Source organism: Melozone crissalis, unplaced genomic scaffold (genome assembly GCF_028551555.1).
Source record: "Melozone crissalis strain CALT ecotype California unplaced genomic scaffold, PUWL_Pcris_2 ptg000004l_1, whole genome shotgun sequence".
NCBI classification, from domain to species: Eukaryota; Metazoa; Chordata; class Aves; order Passeriformes; family Passerellidae; genus Melozone; species Melozone crissalis.
In genome coordinates this window covers 45,792,711-45,814,909 of record NW_026535782.1, presented here as the reverse complement: position 1 = coordinate 45,814,909, position 22,199 = coordinate 45,792,711, and the positions used below count along the sequence as shown (strand labels likewise).

Genomic DNA, 22,199 nt, shown 5'->3' with positions numbered 1-22,199 from the left:
GCTGCTTTGGAGAGCATGCACTCCTTCCCTCAAATGACCCAGCTATCTAAAATATTGTTTATTATCCAAAAGCTCTATCCCACACTTCCTTTAAACATCAAATCCAATGCAAATATGGTACTAGAAACATTTGAAAGGTCAAATTTCAAGGGCTTTACCAAATCTGAAATTTTTCTCTAATCACCCTCAGATTCTTTCTCAGGAAAAATTATAAAGGAAATACCCTTGGTACAGTCACAAGCAATACTTTAGTTCTTTTTCTAATAAATATAAGCTCATATTGTTTTAGAGAAGAGTCAGTGTAGTAGAGCTACTCTCCCATTAACACTGTTCATCTCCATGCTTAACAATGTTTGTGATTTAACTTTTTCAATAACTTCACTCACAAGAATTAATCCAATAAACCCATTATATTTACCTGTTTTAAGGCCAAATTGCCAATTATTAGGTTCCATTTCTCAATGGGAGAATCCATTTTTCCAATATTTACCTATCAAAATCAGAAGAGAAATTCAGACATTTGGGGTTAAAATGGTATTATTTGAAAATACCCAGGAATAACTCAGCTAATAAAATAAGACACTTTGATTAAAAACAAGATATGTCTTTAAAAAGTCAAACATTGCTTTTGATTTTACATCATACTTACATTATCCTTCCAATAGCAGCCATATTTGATGGAGTTTTACATAGTAAATTTTTTACCATTACCTTGTTCTGCAAGATATAAGAGCCATCTTAAATTCCTGGAATGTCCAAGAACCACCAGTGATTAGATCAGTGGCTGGAAGATCCCTTTACACTAAGCTTGTTCCTATGATGCTTAAATTCTGAAAATAAAAAATGCTAGAATCTAATACTGTTTAGCATTCTAACTTTTCATTTATACAGTACAGCTAGAGATTTCTGATGCTAAAAAATTATGTAAGTCTAGTATTAAGGTAGTAGCTGAAAGATAGTAAATAAATTATTCCAAGCAATTTAAAAGTACATACACCCCTTACATAATGTATTTCCTCCTTTTGCTTTTTTTTTGAGTAGACGACAAGATTTGATACATGACTATGTTTAAAATAACTTCATTTTTGAGATAACAGACCATTTTTTACATGTTGAGCATAAATTTTAGTGGTTTTTCCTATACAATACTAATTGATAAGATAACATACTCCTCAAAAAATAAAAAAAACTTCATATAGTTTTCATCTTTTGGTAATTCCTTTTCAGTAGATTTCAATTCAATTTCTTTTCCATTTTGTGATAGTAGCGACTTGAAAGGAACAAAGTATTAAAAGAAATGCTAATTTAAAACCAGAAATATAATGAGGCACTTTATCTCAATCAAACTATAAATACTTTATAATGTGCAAACTATAGTGAAAGCTCTGCAAATACATCAAGTAAGTTTAGACAGTACAGCCATTATTTCAGGAACTGCTCATAAGAATCTCCATTGCATCCTTCTTAAATATATATGCTAAATGAACAAAATGGCAGGCTGTGGAGTTTCACTCCTTCTCTCCTTTAAAAAAGTTTTGGAAAAGTACCCCAAAAATCCCTGTTAAAAAAAGTAATCTTGCAAAATGCTTAATCCTAAAGGTGAGCTCCTGCCAAATGCCACAGCTCTTCTTTCTCCTACTGTCACCTACATACTCACATTTTTTTTCTTGAATCAGTTCCATGAGTGAGTTCATGGCACCAAAAAATTGCTGATTTGATGGAAAACATTTTTATTCAGGGAGTGAAAAGGGGTCATCTCCTATAAAATTATCTGATCCATCACATCCACTCATGTCACCTTGCTCTCAGGGTTTGGAAGGGAGAAAGAGCAGGACCACTCCTCACAGCTGCAAATTTCTACAAACTGAGCTCAAGTTTAGTGTGATACTATGAAATACATGGATCTAAACAAAAGGTTTGTGAAGTCATACTGCTAATGCTTAACAATGAGAACACACGGTCTGAACAAGAGTCTGCACAAATTTACAGGAATGAATGAATAAGCGGTATTTTGGTGTTGGTGGTGTGTCATTTCTTTGGGGTTTTTTTGTTATTGTTACTCTTTAAAAATTAAAAGAGAATAGAGAGAAGAGACAGCAGTGTGAATTGAGACAATGACAATGACCCAAAGAACAGAACAAAGCTGAAGAACTGAAGGACACAAAACCCAACATAAATATTGGGCTTGAATGGGCAGTTGACCTAAGTGCACCTCCCATAGTTATGCCAGCACAGCAATGGGCAGAGGGAGAAGGGCTTACAGAGACAGAACTCCAGAAGCACCTTCTTGCTCTTTTCTATTTGTATTCTACATATGAAGTGACTTCTGGTGAGATAAAAATAATGTTTTAAAAACAGTAGGCTGTAAGATTGCCAGGGTATGGAATGTTTACACTAACTAACACCAAAGGGAAGTACATCTGTGCTGAGACAGATGAAAAACACAGTCTTAAGACAGATTTAGTGAAATAACTGATTCTAAAGTGTATGGGAAATTGTGAGTGATCAGTAAGATGCAGCTAAAAGAGAAATTTGGGCAACAAGATGAAGGAAAGTGACCAGACAATGCTTGAAACTGATGTACTATGGATAAGATACTTGCTAAGAAGACACTACTTTTTGGCTGACCACATAATTAACAATGAAGTAAATATAATTAATATACAGCCCCAGGAGCACAGACATGTCTGCAAATTCAGATGCAATAATAAGCTAAGTGAGTGAGCAGGACATGAATTAACTCCAAAGCTGGACTCATGTCAGAAATTTCATCCTCAAAAGGTAAAGCTGGTCACAGGGGCACCATCTAGCTTTTACTTAAAGACAGGTGTCTGCTGGGGTGCCAGAAAGGGCAAATGTAGGCCAGAGAGGGGAAGATTAATCAGACAAGTGGGTTCCAAATAAGTGTTTAGATATGCTCTGAAGTAATGTTCTCCTCCTGTTCTCCTAGGATGAGGATGATAGGACCAAAGGTTGAGTGGCTAAAGAGAGTAGGGATCAATTAAATCAATGGGAAGAATACAAAAGTCAGAATGACCTCTTTCTGAGAGAATTGGCATGTAAATTGCAGGTCTAGCAGTAAGGCATCACCTGTAACAGGTTTCCACAGCTTGGGTTTGGGGTTTTATTTATTTGTTTGGGTTTTTTAGGCTTTTTTTAACATAAAAACTTAAATATAATCCTGTTAGCATACCCTTGATAATGAATGATGTATACTGTTCTTATCTTGTACAGGATTGTTCTGTTTATCCACTGGACATGCAGCCTGTGTTGTGGAAACTCAAGTACCCTTCATCTGTGTGTGAGAGGGGGATCAGCTCCTGTCTTGGTAACAGCTGGTGGATAATAAGGACCTAGGTCAGGAGTCACAGTGCAGAGAAAGGGTCTGTGTGACCTTTTTCCAAACGTCCCGTAAGTGTTGTGATGCTCACAAATGTGATGGCACTGGTGAGGATGGGAAATTCAGTCACTGATCAAGCCAGAGAAGTTCTGGATTTGTGATCTGGCAGAGGTCATAAGCTCAACTGAGACAAAGAATCAAAGATCACATTAACCTAAGCTGAAGTGGTGAAGTGTATTCTGACCTTCTTTATTTTAAGCCTTCAGTAAGACAGTGGTAGATCTTGGACTTGGTGTATTTTTCACTATGCAATACAAGCATTTTTAATCCTCAGGCCACAAACTATACCAGTCAGAAACCAATTTAGCAACAGGTCAACAAAAACCAAAAGGTAAAGTAATAGATGAAAGCATTCATGCCTGACAATAAAGGTAGTAAGGTTTAAACACAAAATACTGTTAAGAAACAGTAAGAATTCTCAGAAAAGTAAGAACAATAAAATCAAACAGAAAACAAGATTGAATGACTAAGGATGATGTTGATAAAGATACAGTAGAAATGTCAATGTCTTTATGTATGAAAGTAATCAATTTCTGTAATGGGCATGAACAAGCAAACCCTCACAGGACTGCCAAGGCTGTGTCCATCACAGTGTGCATTCACACAACAACTCAATAGAATGTGGGAATGGCATTTATTAATGACAGAACACAGGGAGACCTTGTCAATACAAAGCATCCACAATACAATACAAAAACTGAATGTCCTTGTGGGTTACAGCAGCAAAAACTGCTGATAATATTCAAAAGTAGAAATGTAAGGTCATGCACTTATGGACACTTTCTGACAGAAGATAGGAGTGACAGCTGGAAATGAACAAAAGCATAAATAATAGGGCACAGCCACTGATCACAAAGTGACTGAGGTTTAGAACTGACCCTTCTAGGCAAGAAAGCACATAACACCCTAGAAAGTTTCAAGAGCAATATTCTACAAAGACATAGTAAAATATCATCTAGAGTTATGTACACCTTTGACCAGACATATACTAGAAAAATTCATTCAAGTAGGAAGAGGCAAAGAGTGGGGCTTTGCTGGAGAACAGAAGCTCTGCGTTAGGCAGTCTTAGAGAGATACCCAGTGCAGCCATCAGAAATAGCCTAGCTACATTATTAGACTGATCTAATCACTAGTTTATCACACACACACAAAAGATATACAGGAAGGCGATCTGCCTTACTTAGACTAGAAAAACGGAGACATATAACATCCCCTGAAATGTAAAAAACACCTATAAAAAATACATGAGAAAGAACACACAGAAAAAACCCTAGTCATACTACATTACAGTGTTGGCACACACAAAAAATAAGCAGCACAAAAAAAAAAACCAAAACAACCTCGCCACAACAAAAATAAATAACTATGTTTAGCCAGAAAGCTTAAAAAAAATTCTTGCAGGTTAATCAACAGAGATCTGGAATAGCAATGTTACCAATGCTTTATTTTGCTGCCACACTAATGGTCTTTTAAAAAATGCGCTTAAAACACAACCTTTTTTTAGCCTATTCGAAATCCCTCAAGGTCAAAGAGATCTCTCAATACACCTATAAATCTCAAAAATCTGCTTTATCTGTTCTGAATGATGAGTTGGAAGAGACTTTAGAAGTGAAGTTTTGATGTGTGGAAACAAGGGTCACCTTTTCAACTTTGCCAACTTAATAACAGATTTAAACTGCCCCATAACAGCCAGATGAATTCATAAACATAAAACACTTGTGTCTCAAAGATTTGTTTCCTTTGAAATGTTTAAACATGTATCTGAAGAGTGAAGAGGAAGAGAAAGTTACTTACAGCAGTTGACAGCCGGGATGCTAGGGTCATTTCCAAATTTCCTTTGAGACCAAGGAGCGCAGGAACCAAGATAAAGACTTCAGTAACATTCTTGAACACATCCCAGTGCTATACGAAGGATACAGTGGGAAACATTTAATTGAAAGATTATCTTTAGACCATCCATAAACTATTAAAAAAATTCTGTAAATCATAACTTAACCCTCTAAAAAAATGTTTTATTTTTGTATTAGACCTAAAAGTCTGAAGTCAGAACTGTTACCTATTTAGATAAAACAGATTTATGACTGCATATTACTACTTCAAAGATAAGACTATAAGCAAGATATACAAAACTTGGCCTTAAAAGAAACGTAGTTAAAAAAATATGTCATCAATCTGAAGTATTTGCTTTTCATTATTTAAAATAGTCCCACATACTATGATTGCTCTTGAATTCTGCTCCTTATTTTCAGTACTTTCATCTTTTCCTTTCAAGCTGTGTAGAAACCTTACATAAAACCACCAAGGAATTAATTATCATATGAACAGAGCTTGTAAGTAAAAAAAGCTTGTCTTTATTCTTTTATCTCTAAGTGTGAAATTTACAAGAGCACAGCTTTCCAAAACCCAGATTTTTTAAAGAAAATTATTTTCCTTTTTTGTGCACCAAGTTCTCAGCACTGAAGTGCTATGCTACTTTGTATGTCTTGTCAACCCATGTTATTTAATTTGTCATCATTTACCAACTCTAACTAAACTAACAAAACTGTAAAATGTCTTTTTATTTGGGGATCTGCAATAATTTAAATTATTATTTTAATGAAAATAAAAGGATTCAACGCATCTGTATAAAGAATAAATTTGTACGATGTAAATGAACAAAGCACCAGACTGGTGTCAAATAGCCCAAGGAAGCAGTGAAGTTTCTATGTGAAATTTTATTTACCTTTTTTTTCAGGTAACAAAGTCTCTTTCCATTGCAACTAATTGAAGTCCAAGCTTCTTTTACTTTCTTAAGATTTTGAGTGACAAAGATTGTCACCTCTTCCTTGTATTTTAATTAACATTGTAAACTCTTTAAGTGTAGATAAAGAAATTCCTACATCTGAACCAAGCAAAACCAAACAAAAGTGGAGAAATCCACAAAGATTAATTTCTGTATTGTAGTTCTGTTTAAACATTGTGCTTATTTCAAACTTTTTTAATAAGCTCATAGTAGCAGAACCACACACAGACCTAATTACATCTCAATATTGCAGACATCTACAATGTCACATGTTAGAACTACAGACCTAACAGACTACCTGTTAAAAAAGCCTTACAAAGCAAATACCAACCTGTACAATATCCAAAACCATGCCAGCAGAAACAGTTCCAAACCCTGCCAGCAAAAAAGGTACAAGTATTTGCAGTGCCATAATACTACTCGATTCTTTGGGTTGTTTTCTACTTCCTTCCATAATGATATCCTCATTACTGTCACTAGAAAGAGTGTCATCCTGCAACATAGCATCTGTTTCTGAAGTGTCCATTCCATCACAGTAATTGTAACTGGTAAAATCATCATATTTAGGGCTACAGCTGGATGGGCTGTGTCCATTGCTACCATGAAAGCTCGCTTCTGAGAAGTGATGGTACTCTGGGTGTTGTTCGGACCGGACATTAAAATTGTGTCCTACTGGTTGCAATCCATCTTGCCAGACACCATTCACCTTTTTGTGTCTTTCCTCTTGGTTTATTTGGTAAACAACAGGAACCATACTTAAAAGCAGCCTCAAAAATTTATCAGACTGAATTGTATTAAGATTTATGGTCCAGTTTACAAAGCCTTCTCTGTCATGGACTTTGCCATTTGTTTTGGAGATGGTAGATCTGCCTTTACAGTTAGTCATAGTGCTATAGAAGTACAGGTTGAAAAGCACTTTGTTCTTCAGATGTCAGCCAAGAAATCTTGCAGGTGAGTCACCAAGTGTCACACTTACAAGTGGACCAAAATGTTCCTTTTTTGCAAGCAAAAGTGTTTTTTCACTGCCCTCAAATCTTCAACATTTCCATAAGCAAGACTGGATCTGCAAAAAAAGTAGAAAGTATATATTCACTTCTAAAATATTTTAACTCTACAGAATATATGAGACATTGGTTTAATTTTTCAGATCACAATCTTTTCTCTTTTCTGTTTACCATGATTTAAAGTGATGTTGCTTCTACTTTGACATTTCCATCATGGGGAGAAAATAAACAATGATATACTGACAGTCTGAAGTCATTTCACATTTGCTCCACCAGAAGCCACTTTACCTTCCTTTTCTTCAATCTTCATGTTGTGGTAATAATTGTAGCAACTTACTAAAAGAACAGTTCTAATGTGACTCAAAGCTTTGCTGACTTTGGTATTTATTACTAAACTCCATAAATACAAGTAAACTATTGGCATAAACAGAGAAACAATAGTCAGGGAGACTGCACCAGCACGATGTAGGATAACACATCGCGTCGTATCTATGCAAAGCTGTGAAAACATTTTACAGACTGCAGGAAATGAAAATATTGTAGAGCTGGAGGACTTTTAAACTGCATTTCCTAAGAAACAGCTTCCTATGATCATATCTTTTATGATTCCTATACTTCCCTTCCCTCTATTTCAAAACTTTTAAGTCACCCAGTATTTTTAGAGCAATTTCAGGTAGACTTTACAGGAATTGGAGATGTCAAAGCTTTTAGCAACTAATAGACTTGTAAGAGACTCAAGTTTGTGCCTTTGCTGCCAAGTGTCTTCAAACATTAGCTGGGATAACTCACTCCAATATGGCCAGAGCAAGTCCACTTCAGAATTCCGTTGCTCACAGAACTACTAGATTTGGGGTTTCTGAGTGAAAAGACTCAGAAGCAACATGATGATTTTTCCCTCTACCATTTGCTTTATCCAAGGGAGCTTTGACCAAGAAACAAATATTTTTAAAATGACAATGAAATGTATGGCTTGATCTAGAAAAAAGCCAAGTTTTGCAAGAAACAGCAATCTTTTTTCCACAAAGCCAACAGAGGAATTTAAGTAACCAAGATTCCTGCAATCTTTTGCCACTCTAGCAGATTGTGCTTTGTTGAATCTTTCCATTTCAGTGCATAAAAACCTCCTAGGCCTCAATTCTGGTTTCCATATACTTTAATTAGGAATAAAAAAAACCTGTAGCTGCTATCCTGGAGCAGCTCTAACCACAGGTCAAAATGGTGCTCTGTTAAGTGCTACAGAAAGCCAGAACAAGAAGAAATTGAAGGATTTCACTTCACTCCCAGGAAAATGCATTGAGAAAATTTTCTGATAGCTTTAGCAATGCAGAGTCTGGCTCACTGCAGTTTCTCCCATATGTCTGCCATTCACATCACCAAAGTGCTAGACCAGTGACTCATGGAAATTATTCACTGCTCTGCAACTGTGGCCAAAAATATTTGGGTTAATTATCCATATCTTTTTTAACATATAGATTGTTCTCCTTTAAAATGTTTATATTTTATTAGGGTTTTTTTGAGAAATGAATCCTTTGATAAGATTGCGGTTTCATTTAATATAAGAAAGTATTAAGAAATAGAAATCATATTTAAAAGGGAAAAAAAAAGGAAACAAACATTATTTGGTCAAGTTCCAAATGGAGGAAGGGCTAGTGCAGATGGCTAGTAATTGAGTAGTACAAAGCAGTTTGGATGACAGCCTTTTATGTTTTTCCTACCACAAAGATTTAGAATGACAATATGGGAACTTAGTGATAAAAGCTGGAAAATGAGAACTTAAGAAGATAAACTGAAAACCATAGAACCATAAAATTGTTTAGGTTGGAAAAGTATTGTATAGTACAATATACAGGAAAAAGTTATAGTTCCTTCAGAGTATACAGAGAGAAGATAACTACAAACCCTTCTAAATGTAACTAAATGTAACTCATTTCTAAACATGTGTTCCAACAAAAATAATTTTCCAAATGTCATCTGGTGCAATATTTTCATCCTAAGTTACAAGATGCTAATAATTGCTGTATTTTCAGGGGTATTTTGTACCCACAAGATGCAGGAAACCCTTTTGTTCGTATTGTACTAAGGAAGAACAAGAACTTCCTGAGAAACTTCATCATTGACAAGAAAAATGCCTATGTTGTTGCGTTGTCTAGAAAAGATATGGGAGCTAAAAAAGCAAGCTCTGCTTGAGTAATTCATATGAAGAAAAGGCAGTTAAAATCTCAAAAATCTCTTTCCTGGTCTCTGCAGGAAGAGGAGATAAGTGGTTCTGGTTCCTTGACATATAATCTGGAGGTTACAGAAAAAGATGAAGTACTGAAAAAAAAAGAAAAAAGAAAGAGACAAAGATCCTTTCAGAAGTCAGGAATTAGCCTCAGATTTCTCATAGCTGGCATATTACATATGAAATGAAAGGACACCTTGTCTTTGTCCCTACAGACAAAATAATGAGTTATGCCCAAACTATGAAAATAGTAATTCCCTCTTCCATATTGTTTCCCAGGTATCTACTTTCAATAGTTTCTTCTTTTCCTTCATATATTTCATAGCAAATAACAATTCCTATGTACTAGCCACCTCTTTCTCTCAGTCCTGCAAGCATACACAAACAAAAACAAATAGTTCTGTAAACCTAAACAAATAGCAAATGCAGCCATAGTCTGCCATTCATTGAAAATGTGTTCCTGAAAAATTAAACACTTGGCAATCCAAAAGAGAGCAAGCCAATTTTACCCATAAGAGTTAATACAATGCATGCAGCAATTTAAAAAACACACATGGAGACAGTGTACATGATGGACAGGAAGAAATAAATGCTGTAGAAAACAGGACCACAAAATGGAAGAGATGCTGACTTTTGCAAATGCAAAGCTGCTTTAGAAAGATCTCAGGTACTTGAGCTATGAAACTGAACACCTGATTATTATGACATTTTTCTATCCTTCACCTTTGGTTGGCTTGCTTCATTTGAGAAAGACCACATGACCAAAAATATTCAACTGTTCAGGAAGAAGCTCAAAGAACTCTCATCACTATTGCCCAAAGAATTGTCCACATTGTTCCAGACAGATCTATAATGCTGTTCTCAAGAGCATGGGAAAGAAAATGCTTCTTCTTTACTTCCCGTTGGTTTAAAGAACATCTAGCATTAGCAGGATTAAGGGACCAGATTCTACAGCTAAATTTGATCAGAAAAATATTAGACTGCCAACAATTCATTTAAAGCGTGAACACAATAAATCATGGTGACCTTTTAAGAACCTTCAAAAAAAGGGGAAGGAGGAAGAATCAAGCATGAAATTTCTGTAAACATTTTGACAGGCTAAAACAAATACTTACCAAAGTTTAGGTTGAGGGAAATTTCTGATTTTTTTCAGAGCTTGGCTAACAAAACCAAAAGATAACATCTATCTAAGTAATTCTGAGGGCTTTCATGGGACCCAAAGCTAATCACACCACAGCTGAAACCTGTTTTTCCTAAAAGTTGCCAACATTTTTTTACAGCATTAATAATCTCTACACTGCACTTCCAGGCAGACCACAATAAAATACAATTATGTAAACATACCTGTCTGAGAAATAACTCTCAGGACAAGGACAAGCCTTGGAAAAGGATTCAGGAAAGTAATATGAAATGCTAACAAAACACTGAACTTTAACAATTTGCCATAATAAGCAAAGATGAAGCTGGATTATTCCTTGGCATGAAAGACTCTTTTTGTGTCTTCAGAGATGAAACCAGACTCCTTTCACTGAAAGGATGAGAGGTAGCAGGCACCAATTGAAACAATGCAAATGGCATTTGAATATAAGAAAAAGCTGGGGGTTTTAACCATGACAGTGGCTGAACACAGGTTCAAAAAAGTTCTGAAAACTCCATCCTTGGTGATATTTGAAACCAAAGTGGACATGGTCCCAAGAAACCTGCTCTTCTTGACCCTACACTGAGCAGGCATGGCTGAATAGAAAATTTCCTGAGATTCCTTCTGACCTCGGCAATTCTGAGATTCTGTAAAGCTGGAAATATGAGGATTTGGGAGCATTCTTTAGGTTCAGAAAACAGGTGATACAGGGATCTGCATGGCCTCTTGTCCATTATTGTCATATGTATAAACACAAGTGTCAGTATCACACTGACACCCTTATCACAGCCATGGCTAATCATTTATATTAGTGTAGTGGGCCTATCAGTAGAAAGGGAATGCTACATCATATCACCTCAGCATTACAGAGAGTAAACAGGCTGTATTATCATCAACCATTCCACAGAATCCAGAAACCAATGTGGTACACTGGGCTACGATTACTTACACCACATATTGAGGACAGCGTGTAAAAGGCTGCAAAACATGCTGAAAATCAACAAATGTTGCATGCAAGACAGATATAAGAACATTACGTACCATTTTTAAGTGCTATGCAGTAAACTGGTTAACACTGTGTTTATTGTATGGCAGTTGCTGGTTAAATTAACAGCAAAAGAAACAAATAACAAGAGGAAAAAAACAGACTAGAGAACTGCCAGGTGCCTTCTTGACAGTAAGGCACTGAATGATCTGCCACCCTCAGGCTCAGTTTTCAGACGAGTTTGAGACTGCTGCATTCTACTTCCTTTACACAGCAGCTTTCAATTTTGGCCCTGAGGAAGAGAAAAGCAACTGAGAGAAAAAGACTTGGTTTGACTCTGCACTTTTAAGGCAAGTCATCTAGAAAAGATCAAAACAGAGTCAAAACACAACAGCAAGGCTGTGAAATGTGGTTGGTTGTAAAATTACACAAATGGAATACCAGCATGAAAAATACCAGGCAAATCACATCCTTCAGACCATCAAAAGCAGGTGGGGTTAATGCAGTCCTCTAGATTAAGTAACCAATAAGTACTTACCAGGATGAATCCTAACTACACTTTGGGATCCTGATTACAGGTCTCTACTGTCATCACCAAGGAGAGAGTAATTACTTATTAACTCAGGCACTAGGATACAGACTTCCTACTGCTTTTGCGGATATATAGTACAGACATTTGAAAAGAAAATTATACACTGTTATTTTTCCTCCTGAAGTATCTACCAGGCATACTACAGTATTTACGGATCCAGTTTCACAATCTCTTTAGGGCAGTAGATGTAGGGACTGCTGCCAAAACGGGTCATCCTATCTGCTCTCATCTTTTTACCCACATTACTAAACTGGTAAAGTGAGGATAACTAGGCATGTATTCTAAACATTGCTAGGACTCTTCCTCAAGACTAAACAATTATTTTATTTTATATGATTCACATACTGTAGTGTGGTCTATAACCTAGATTCAAATGTGAGTGAAGAAGACACTCAACTACATCCTGGACAGTGGGCCAGGGGAGGCAGAAATAATAACATTCAGTGAAACTACAGAAATAGCTACAACCTGAAGTTAACTGAGAATTAATGAGAGCATAGAAAGTAAAGTAGAATAAATCACAAAAAGCTTCTATGTTTTAGCAGAAAAGTATGGAAAAAGAATAAATGTGCTATCACACGTTAATTACGCTTAATTACACATTAAATAACGTTTATTAACAAAAAATAGATGGTCGTTGAAGTCTATATGCGTGCTGTTCAGGTACAGGTTCCGTGCTTGTCTAGTGACGCATATGCAGTGACCATCTGGCACATTTTTATGGGTGCAAAGGTGGGACCAGAACTGTCTGTACATACGGATGTAAAGAGTGCCAAGGAATAGGGGCTACTGGGAGTGTTGGGCAGGTCTTATGCAGGCACAGAGAAACCGAAGAAAAGGCTCATTGTCCCGGCTACCTGGAGCAGTGAATAATTACGCGCACATGATGAAACGCGCTGCGGGGCCCTGAGGAGAGCTGGGTACCGGGGCGCGGGCGAGCAGCGGAGCCCGCCCGGCGCCGGGGGGCAGCTGGGGGTGCGGGAGAAGGGCGGGCGGGAGCGTCGGGCCCCGCAGCAAGGGGAGAGCGAGCCCCGCGGCATCCGGGAACGCCGGCCGGGGCGGGAGGCAGGTGGCAACGAGTGCCCCCCAGCCCTGGGCGCTCTGGGCACCCCGGCATCGGGGCGGGCCAGCGTGGCGCTCGGGGGCCCGCCACTGGCCAGGAAACTTTCTCACCCGCGGCCCCCGCCACCTCCCCCGGCTCGAGGCGGCAGGTCCCCGGCCCGCCCAGCCCCACTGCCCTCGCTCCCCGCGCCGCCCCCTCGGGCCGCTCCCTCCCCTCACCTGGGCGAGAGTGGTGCCGGCAGCGTGGCGAGGTTGCGCTCCATCGCTGCGGCGGAGCGGGAACAGCCGTCGGCGGTGACAGCTCCGCGCTAGGTAAGCGCCGCCGCCACTGAGCAGGCGCGGAAGCGGGCGGCCCCCGCGATGATGTGGCCCGTGATGCGCAGAGCCGCCGCCACCACCGGCCGCTCCGAGCCGCCGCTGGGCGGGGGAGGGAGGAGCCGAGGGCCGCCACCCCGCGTCGCCCGTGGGACGGGACGGGACGGGACGGGATGGCATGGCATGGGATGGGGCCTCGTGGCCATGGTCGCTCCCAGCCTGGCCCCCGGGGCGAATCCTTGCTGCCCGCGCTGCGAGCCTGCCTGAGTCCCCTTGTCACTGGTCCTGCCGGCCCCCCGGCGGTAGCGGGGGACGAAACTGCACCCCCGCCTCTCTGCCCCCGCAAGGGCTCGGCTGGTGCCCCGCAGCCAGGAAAACAAAGCGCTGGGGAGTGGGGCGCCAGACCGCTCCCCGGGCAGCGCCGGCGGCGGCAGTGCCTTTGCTTCCACTCGAAGAAGCTTTCTTGGCCGTAGCACAGGAGACGCCGTTTTGTACTGCCTCCTGATTGCCAGTTACCAGAACATTTGCGCTCTTTCCTGCCAGTTGGCAAAAAGCAGCTTCCCCAAGAATTCAATTCTGTAAAGTGTTTGGGTCAGTTGGAATATCCTTGTTCTTGCCCAACTGGACTCTACACCCTGCAAACAGCATGTAAGTCTACAATTTCCTCCCTTGACATCAGCTGCCTCTGTTGAACTAAGTATGAAGCCAAGGCCTTGCTGGACTCCTGTTTTGCAAAACACTTAATATTAACACTTTACATTAACGCATTGAAATGGTCAAGCCAGCTAAATTTGTGCATTTATTATGAATACTAGTATTATTTCTCAGTTGTTGCTCAACACTTTGAAGTGGTGAGGATGCCTTAACTGGAAGGTAAAAGGGAGGAAAGGAAGAAAGAGGATGAAAAGAGAAGATTTAATGATGGTGACAACAGCCAAGCCCACAGCATCTCTTTTCCTGTCTACAGAGAGAAAAAAGCACTGGCAAGTCTCCAAGTGTCTGCCATAAACTGGAGCTAGTTGTGGTGGTGAAATGTATTCGCAGGACTGGGGCCAAAACATTCTGCACTACGAGAGTGAAACATACAGGATCAGCTTGAACATTCACATCAATACCACCTTAAATGAATGAAGCAGCCCAAACTTCAGAGCTAATAATTCGGCTGTCTCAAGCCTGTATGTGATGGGGATTTGGGCTGCAGATACCGTAACTTCCCTACCCTAGTACCAAACCTATATATCCATGGCCTGTGTGAGCTCAGGTGTTACACAGCTTGGATACTTAGTTGGGCTACCCTACAAATCAGATGAAGATCACATCTGCCTATGTTGCCAACAGGTGAGACTGTAAATCTGAGGTTTGGCAATAGCACCTGAGGGTGCTGTTTCTGGCTTTTCTAATTGCTTGTCTGGTTATCTTGGGCAATCATTTCATCACTCACTACTACTAAGGTTCCTTGACAGCATTATGCCCCACCCTCGATGGAAATCACATCATACCCATGGATGAAATATATTGTTTGAGGTTCACAAACTATTATTTTGGGTTGTGTACAAATTCAGAAATTCACTTTTGAGGCCCAGGGCAAAAAACTCAGTCTTCAAGATTTTTCAGTTATTAAAGCTAGCAAAAGGATTTTTTTGGGAAATAGAAATTCTGGAGTGCAGCTGAGGAAGAAAAGGTGCAGATAGCAAATTCAGTGGAGTGCACCTGACACTGTGGATGGGCTGGGGAAGTGGCAGAGGACACTTGTTTGGGACAGTCTGTCAGGAAAACAGCAGGGTGGTCTCTTGCTTGAGGCCTTGCAGAGGTTTGCTTCTTATTCATGTTAATTCCAAGATACTGGGATCTGGATGGTTGTGTGGTTGGGTTTTTTCCTCCGTCATTTTCCTCTGTCCTTTGCAATGAGGGCCTATAATCACCACTTACCTGATTACTATTTATTCTCATTTTCATCTTGGACTTCCTATCTTGTTTCTTATGAACCGTTCAGTTTTCTTTTTGCAGTTTTCACATTGTCTAGATGTGAAAGGACAGAAACTGTGGAACCGATAAGGATACATAAGGACAGAGATTGCAAAAGAAATCCTGACTAACAGGCTGTTAGTATCAAGTGTCATCTGAACTTGGTGGTTGTGTAAGTTTCTTTTCCTAAGGATGATTAAAACTCCCTCAGGCTCTGATACTTAATTTTAGGTTCATTTATCAAATTCTGAAAATGAAAATGGGAGAGTTTTGAGAGACAAGCAGCTACTGGCAGGTGTTCAGGTGATGTTACCCGCTGGTAGATTGGTTCGACAGGCTCTTCATGGTGTTGGGATAGACTTTTTGTCCCAAATCACAGAATCAATCAGTTTGGAAGGGACCATAGTGAATCATCTGGTCCAACCTACCTGCTTAGGCAGGGTTTGCACAAAATTATGTCCAAACAGTTTTTGAATATCTCCAGTATGGGAGACTCTACAATGTGTCTGAGCAACTGTTCTAGTGTGTGGTCACCTGCACAGTAAAGAAGGTCTCCTCATGTTCAGGTGGAACTTCCTGGGCATCAGTTTCTGCCTCTTGTCCTGTTGCTTGGTAGCACCAAGAAGAGCCTGGCTCCATCCTCTTGTCTCTCTTGCCACTGATGAAATCTCCTCTCAGTCATCTCTTCTCAAAGCTAAACAGGCCTCCAGCTGCCTCAGCCCTTCTTCTTAAAGAGATGCTTCAGTTCTTTAATCACCGTTGTTGCCTTCGCTAGACCCGCTCCAGGAGCTCCATATCCCTCTTGTCCTGAGGAGTGCAGAACTGGACACAGCCCTCCAAATGTGCCTCACCAGGGCTAAGCAGAGGAGCAGGACCACCAACCTTGACCTGCTGGCAATGCCCTTCCAAATGCACGCCAGGACAGCGGTGCCCCTCGAGCCTTTGCTCTTGTTGTGTTTCAGGAGGTTCAGTCCGTGTCACGACGATCTCCCCACGGAGCGCTGTCCCCGCTGTCGCGCGCGGGCGGCAGCGCCGCTGCTCCTCCCGCCCAGCAGGGGGCGAGCCGTCGCCGAGCGCGCGGGTCGCTCCACTTCCGTGTGGGCGGGCGCATGGCGGGGCCCGGCGGCGCGGCGGGGCCGGCAGCGGCCCGGGAGCTGCTGGACGTGAGGCCCCGGCCAGGTGAGTCCGGCACCGGCCTGCAGCCAGCGGGGGCTCCCAGGTAGCCCGAGGGAGTGGCTCATCGGGCCGCCGGTGACCCACTGGTGATTGCGTCCCGCGTGCGTTGAAGGGCTGCTCTCCCTTCAACAGGAGAGGGGCAATGCGGGGAAATCCACGTTAAGCTATGGGAAGTCGTAACGACGTTTTTCTGAGGACAAAGAAAAAAGTTAAAAAGACAGAACGCCGCGCTTTAATTAATGATACCAGGCGGATGGCTTCGTTGATGGTCATAAGGATAATAAGAATAATTAATGCCGAATTCCCTGGCACGCGTTTGGGTTTTCCGGCGCTGCTGCTGCCCACGGTGAGCAGAGGTCATTGGCACCGGGATTTAAATCAGTGCGACTGGCACGCCTCAGCTCCCACCTCACCGTGCCCTGCAGAGGGGAATTAGAGGTTATTTTTCTAATTGCTATAACTGTAGCTTAATCAAAATTTGTCTCAAAAGCAGCTTAAGGAACTTTAGCTTAAACTCAAGGAGTGTATGAAAGGTGACCTGCAGGCTGAGACCCCTGGCATGTGTAGGCCTGTATTTCTTCCAAGAGCAGGAAAAGCTGATGGCAATTATGGAAAACCTGTCAGCTTAAGCATTTCAATACTCATTTGTTTGTTTGCAGGGCTGGAAGACATTTTGCTGATTAATTCAAAATGTAGCAGCAAGAAGACCACAACTTTACAGACGGTTAAGGTGCCAAGGAGCAATGGTAAGTGCTTGTCCCTTGTACTGTGTCGAGTAGTACGTAACATTTGTGACACAACGTTTGCTTTGGCGCTTTCCTTGAAAAGGGAGAAGCCTTTGTGTTCAGTTTCTAGAGGTGGTTGATCCTCCTCCCATTACAGTTCCATGTCCCACTGGTGAGTCACATAACTGCTGCTGCAAAATTAGATTTTGCAATGCTGACGTTACAGCTCTAAAGATTGTTCTTTCCCAGTATCTTTTTTAGAAGATTTTTTTTTGCGGGGGGGCTCCTTTTTAGAAGTAATTTCTCAGTATGATATATTTGTTGTATTAAAGCATTTAATTTAAAAAGGACTCCTGTCAAATTACTTTATGTTTTGTGAGTGATCTGAAATTTAAAAAGATTGTTGCATCAAATTCTTTGTTGGATAAAAGTCTCTTCAAAAATGACAGTGTTTCAAAATAGATTATACCTGTTAGATCTTTGTGGAGCTCACCTGAAACAGTACCTCTTCTTAAAGAAAGAAAACTAGTGTTTGGCTCATCTGCATTGTTGGGATCCATAAAATTAGAGGGTTTTGAGAAAATGATAAAAAAGACAGGCCTCAGACAGCAGATTTGTGAACAGTGCCAATGCAGCAGAAAAAGTTTTCTAAGCTGTAGAGCAGACGTGAGAAATAGAACAATAAGCCTCTGTGATTTGCCCTTTTAGGTTGCAACAAGTTTATTTAATGTATATCTTTAGAAGGTGAATATGAATGAGTTTCTGTGCTTTGTCTCTCATAAACAAGCCATTGTGTTAAAGAATAAGTCTCTATTGTGTTAACTACAGTTATGTGTGCTTCATATTGTTGGATAGAATTATTGTCAATATGTTGTTGCTCTATGTGTGATTGGCTGAAACTTGGATTGAGATGGCTTTATGCTATGCTGTAATGTTACATTTCCTGGGCATTCCATTTGAATCAGCCAGATGTTCACATCTGTTGTCTCCGTTGTCCTAACAATGTACTGAGACTGATGTTTGAAATAAACAGCTCACGGCACTGATTTCGGGTGTCCCATCCCTGTTCATGGCAGTATGCAGTGTGCCAACAGCATGCATGTGTGGAGCAGTTTATTTGAAGAAATTCTGGAGGTGAAAATATTGTCTTCCTCCAAGGAAAGGTTATGAGTGTGATTCTCCTAATTCCATTGATTACATTAAAATTCTTGTGAACTCCTACTGGAGCTGTAGAGGATAAGTGCTTTATACTTCAACCTGGAGCTTCCATCTCTCTTCCACCATCTTAATTTCAGACTTTCTTTTGTTAATTATGTTGACCTTTCATTAGTCTATTATGGCATCTGCTGCAGCTAATTTTTCCATCTTCTTTGAGACCTTCAGTCTATACTTAGATATTGTAGACAGCTGGAAATTACAGTTGAAATGGAATCTGTTATAAAGGCTTATATCTGAGGTATAAATGTGAGCACTAACGAGCATCTCTTTGACTTTACATATGTATGTATCTTTTCAGTTTTGGACCGAGTACAGAGCTTTTTACCACAGATGGCCCAGGCAAATGATGAGCTCAAAAGAAAAATGGTAACAGCACCCACTCATCAGTTTGATATTGAACATCTAGACAGTGAAACAGAAGAAGTTATAGAAATGGTAAATATATTTTTTTATTTTAACATCAATCTAGATGGGATTAAAATAACTCTCTGATCTTAGAATGAGTAATATGATAGGTAAAGCGAAGTCTTTACCGTCATACTTGCGGAATTTAATCACAAGGGATTAAGTAGTTTAAGACTGGAATAAGACATGTTTTTGAATCTACAACTCTGAATCAAAAGTCACAAATTGTATTTTAAATGTCATCTAGGTGATTATGTTTAGAAACTGGACAATATAAAGCCTAGTAAGGCATAACAGAAGGCTTTAGTATAAGAGTAATAACTGGCTTTCAGCTCTGCTCTGTTGGTATTTTTAGGAATGACTAGATTTTGGGTTTAGAAAAGTTGCTAGTGTTGTCGTGATCCTTTGTTGCTGCTGTTTGTCTGTTTCTTTACAGTCACATAAATATTTTATTTCTGTTTTAACTGAAGTGCTGCAGCCACATGCTTATATAAGAAAACTTTATTTTGAAGGTGATATATGTGCATGACCCAGCCAAATGCCTTCTGGCTAAGCAGACCTCAAAAATTACAGCTCTGTATATGGATATAGGATATGTCTTCAAAAGAAATTCTGGTGGCTTAAACTGCTAGTTATTTTAGCGTAGTTGTAGTGCCCTGAATACTGCTACATTTTAAGATATAAAGTATATTAATATCTATATCTATATGTGTTTGTATTTTTGTAAAGACTCCTTATACACTAAATGTTTTAATTTTAATTTTTTACTGAAAAGTAGTTTTGTTGCCTGCTGCTTGTTAGTTTAAATACCTGATTTAGACAATCTGAGTTCAGCTATTGACTAAGTTATTTCTTTGATAGTGATATAAATATGGCGTTAGATTTCCTAGGCCAGTAATACTGATGAATCTCTTAATGATATTTGTAAAACCCTAGGAAAACTCAAAAGTCTTTTTTTATGGTGGTTGTGATTTTCTTATGGTAGCAGGCTGTTTAGTGTGTTTATCTTGTTTTACTCCAGTGATAGAAGTGCTGTAGTGTGTGTGTATATATATGTGTATGTATGTAGTAAACATAACATGTAAACAAGATGGTTTTTTTTCAGAATGTGGCTGTAGTTGAACTGAGTGATTCTGATACAGATGAAGAGTTGCTGACTTCAGAAGATGACTCAGAATCTGATGAAGATGACTCTGTAATTGATGAAGTGACAGCAGACAACATTAAGTTTCCTAAACAAAAGGGAGAAAAGGGCAAAATAGAAATTTTGGACAGCAAAGCAAACGAGTAAATCCATTTTATTTTACTTTTAAAAACCCCAAACCAACCAAATAGTCTTTTCACTTCAAAGAGTTGTCCTTTAAAACCATTTTGTTTCCCAGTGTAGGATCTCTCAGGATCCTGTGAAATGCTATAGTTTACATGGTGGAGAATTCAGGTTCCGCTCATGGCTGGGGAAGGCTGGGTTTCTGAAGCATGAAGTGCAATTTTATTCATCAAATAATAGGGAAATGCACTTCATAGTAGACTACACCCAGAAAACAGCTAGAGTAAAGGGGCACTTGGAAATTGAAAATTCCTGTTCTGTTGCTTTGTTCTTTGTTGAATAAAGATTTTTTTTTTTTAATGGGAAGATAGAAGTTTTTGCTTCAGGGGCAAGAAAGAGTTAACTAGGAAAAAAAGCTTTGTTTTCATATTCCATGTACTGTGAAGTGTTATGTACACTCTCCTCACTATTAAACATGATCTTTAAGTACCCTAGAGGTATGTCTACATTGCATTGATGGCAGTGACTGCTCCACACTGGAGCCATGGCTGAGCTCATTTCCAGATGAGCCAGCCTGGGTAAGGACAGCCATGAGCAGAGAGTTCAGCAAAGGGTTACTTAGTACTTACCCTGTGTGCCTGCGCTGGGCTCCACACCAGCACAGGCAGCTTAGAGGCTCCTCTGGGAAACCTGTGTAGCTGTGGTGCAAACACCCTCCATACTCAAAGGATCAAGGCTGCCTCTGGGGTGTTAAGATGGCTTTAAGCTAAACATCTCATCCCCTGATTTCCCTGCCATGTTTCCAATCTCCATTTTGTTACTGACAGAAGGACAAAAAGGTGAATTTTCTTAAAGTACAATGGTTTGGGCTATTACATTTACTTCATAGATCAGTCTGCATTTCAGAAGAATCTGTCATGCTCCTGGATGTCATTGTTTCTTAAGGGAACATTGTATTTTCTACACCATTAAAGTAAAATTTTCTATATTGTATTTGCTCAAATATTAAACTTAATGTCATGACTTGAAATCTGCAGTTATCTATAGAATTTATTTTGAATCCTGTACTTAAAGTTCTAGTTTTAATACCTGTTACTGTAGTATTTGTGCTAAGAAATAACAGGGATTCTAGTCTTTCTTTTACAATGTGGCTTAAATATAAGATTATTTACTGATTAAACCATGGAATATTTTAGTGAAGGGGAAGGATGGGGATCAAAGAATCAGACTGCTGCCTTTAATAGCAGCCCACAGATAAATGAAGCTTTGGGTGTTTTTGCATTCTAAGAGCAAGGAGTCTTAAAAGGCTTAGTTAAATAAGGTCTCAATCTATAGAAAATTTCTTCCAAACTGAAAAAAGTTTGAAAACCAACATCTGATCTTGGTCATTTAACAAGGCATTTTCCCAGAGATTAAAAAGAACCCAAAAGTGTGAAATACAAAGTAATAATCATACAGTATGAAACAGTGATTACAGTCCATGTGCACAGACACAAAATGTGATTTTAATCCATTAATGTAACCACCTTTCAAACTGCAGGCAGATCACACATTCTGTATCAACAAAAAGGTAGAAAATATTTTCAGTAACTTTAGCTTGATATGCATAGTTTAACACCAATATTGAACTCTGTATGTACTATACAAAGATCATAGTAAGTGCACTTCCTTGCATTGATTTACTTCTTATGGCACAAAGATTTTCTGTACTGCTGAAAAGTCACCAGAGCAGAGTGTTTCATTGCTACCATAAAACTTGAACTGGCTTATAGCAAAAATGGCATAATCAGTATATTCTAGTTCAACTTTGGAAGCCTAATGACTAAGGATTTAAAATGATCATGTAAACATTATGTCACAGAAATATGAAGTAGGTGTGTGAGAACTTATTCTTCAGTTCTATTTAAAAAACAGAAACCGAACCATATTCTTGGGGGGGAGGGG

The 22,199-nt window shown here is 39.6% G+C and overlaps 2 protein-coding genes across 4 annotated transcripts in view; one reads left to right on the top strand and one right to left on the bottom strand.

Annotated features, from left to right (window-relative positions):
- Positions 1-13,500, bottom strand: part of SLC41A2 (solute carrier family 41 member 2) — a 60,937-nt gene extending 47,437 nt beyond the window's left edge. For all 3 annotated transcript variants that reach the window (XM_054277481.1, XM_054277474.1, XM_054277478.1), the window contains exons 1-4: positions 13,404-13,500; positions 6,514-7,245; positions 5,195-5,302; positions 419-490 (exon numbers count right to left, since the gene is read on the bottom strand). In XM_054277481.1, coding sequence (XP_054133456.1) covers positions 419-490; positions 5,195-5,302; positions 6,514-7,068 — 735 coding nt within the window. In that variant the 5' untranslated portion in view covers positions 7,069-7,245; positions 13,404-13,500. The remainder of the gene's footprint in view (positions 1-418; positions 491-5,194; positions 5,303-6,513; positions 7,246-13,403) is intronic.
- A 3,071-nt stretch (positions 13,501-16,571) lies between these two features.
- Positions 16,572-21,102, top strand: NOPCHAP1 (NOP protein chaperone 1). Its single transcript, XM_054272562.1, has 4 exons — positions 16,572-16,643; positions 17,300-17,386; positions 18,882-19,018; positions 20,094-21,102. The coding sequence occupies exons 1-4, from the start codon at positions 16,574-16,576 to the stop codon at positions 20,277-20,279; spliced, it is 480 nt and encodes a 159-aa protein (XP_054128537.1). The 5' UTR covers positions 16,572-16,573; the 3' UTR covers positions 20,280-21,102.
- The last annotated feature ends 1,097 nt before the right edge of the window (positions 21,103-22,199 follow it).

Coding starts and splice junctions, on each gene's coding strand:
- NOPCHAP1 (XM_054272562.1), top strand. CDS start 16,574: ATGGCGGGGCCCGGCGGCGCGGCGGGGCCGGCAGCGGCCCGGGAGCTG. Junction 16,644..17,299: donor GGACGTGAGGCCCCGGCCAG/GTGAGTCCGGCA, acceptor GTTTGTTTGCAG/GGCTGGAAGACATTTTGCTG. Junction 19,019..20,093: donor CAGAAGAAGTTATAGAAATG/GTAAATATATTT, acceptor GTTTTTTTTCAG/AATGTGGCTGTAGTTGAACT.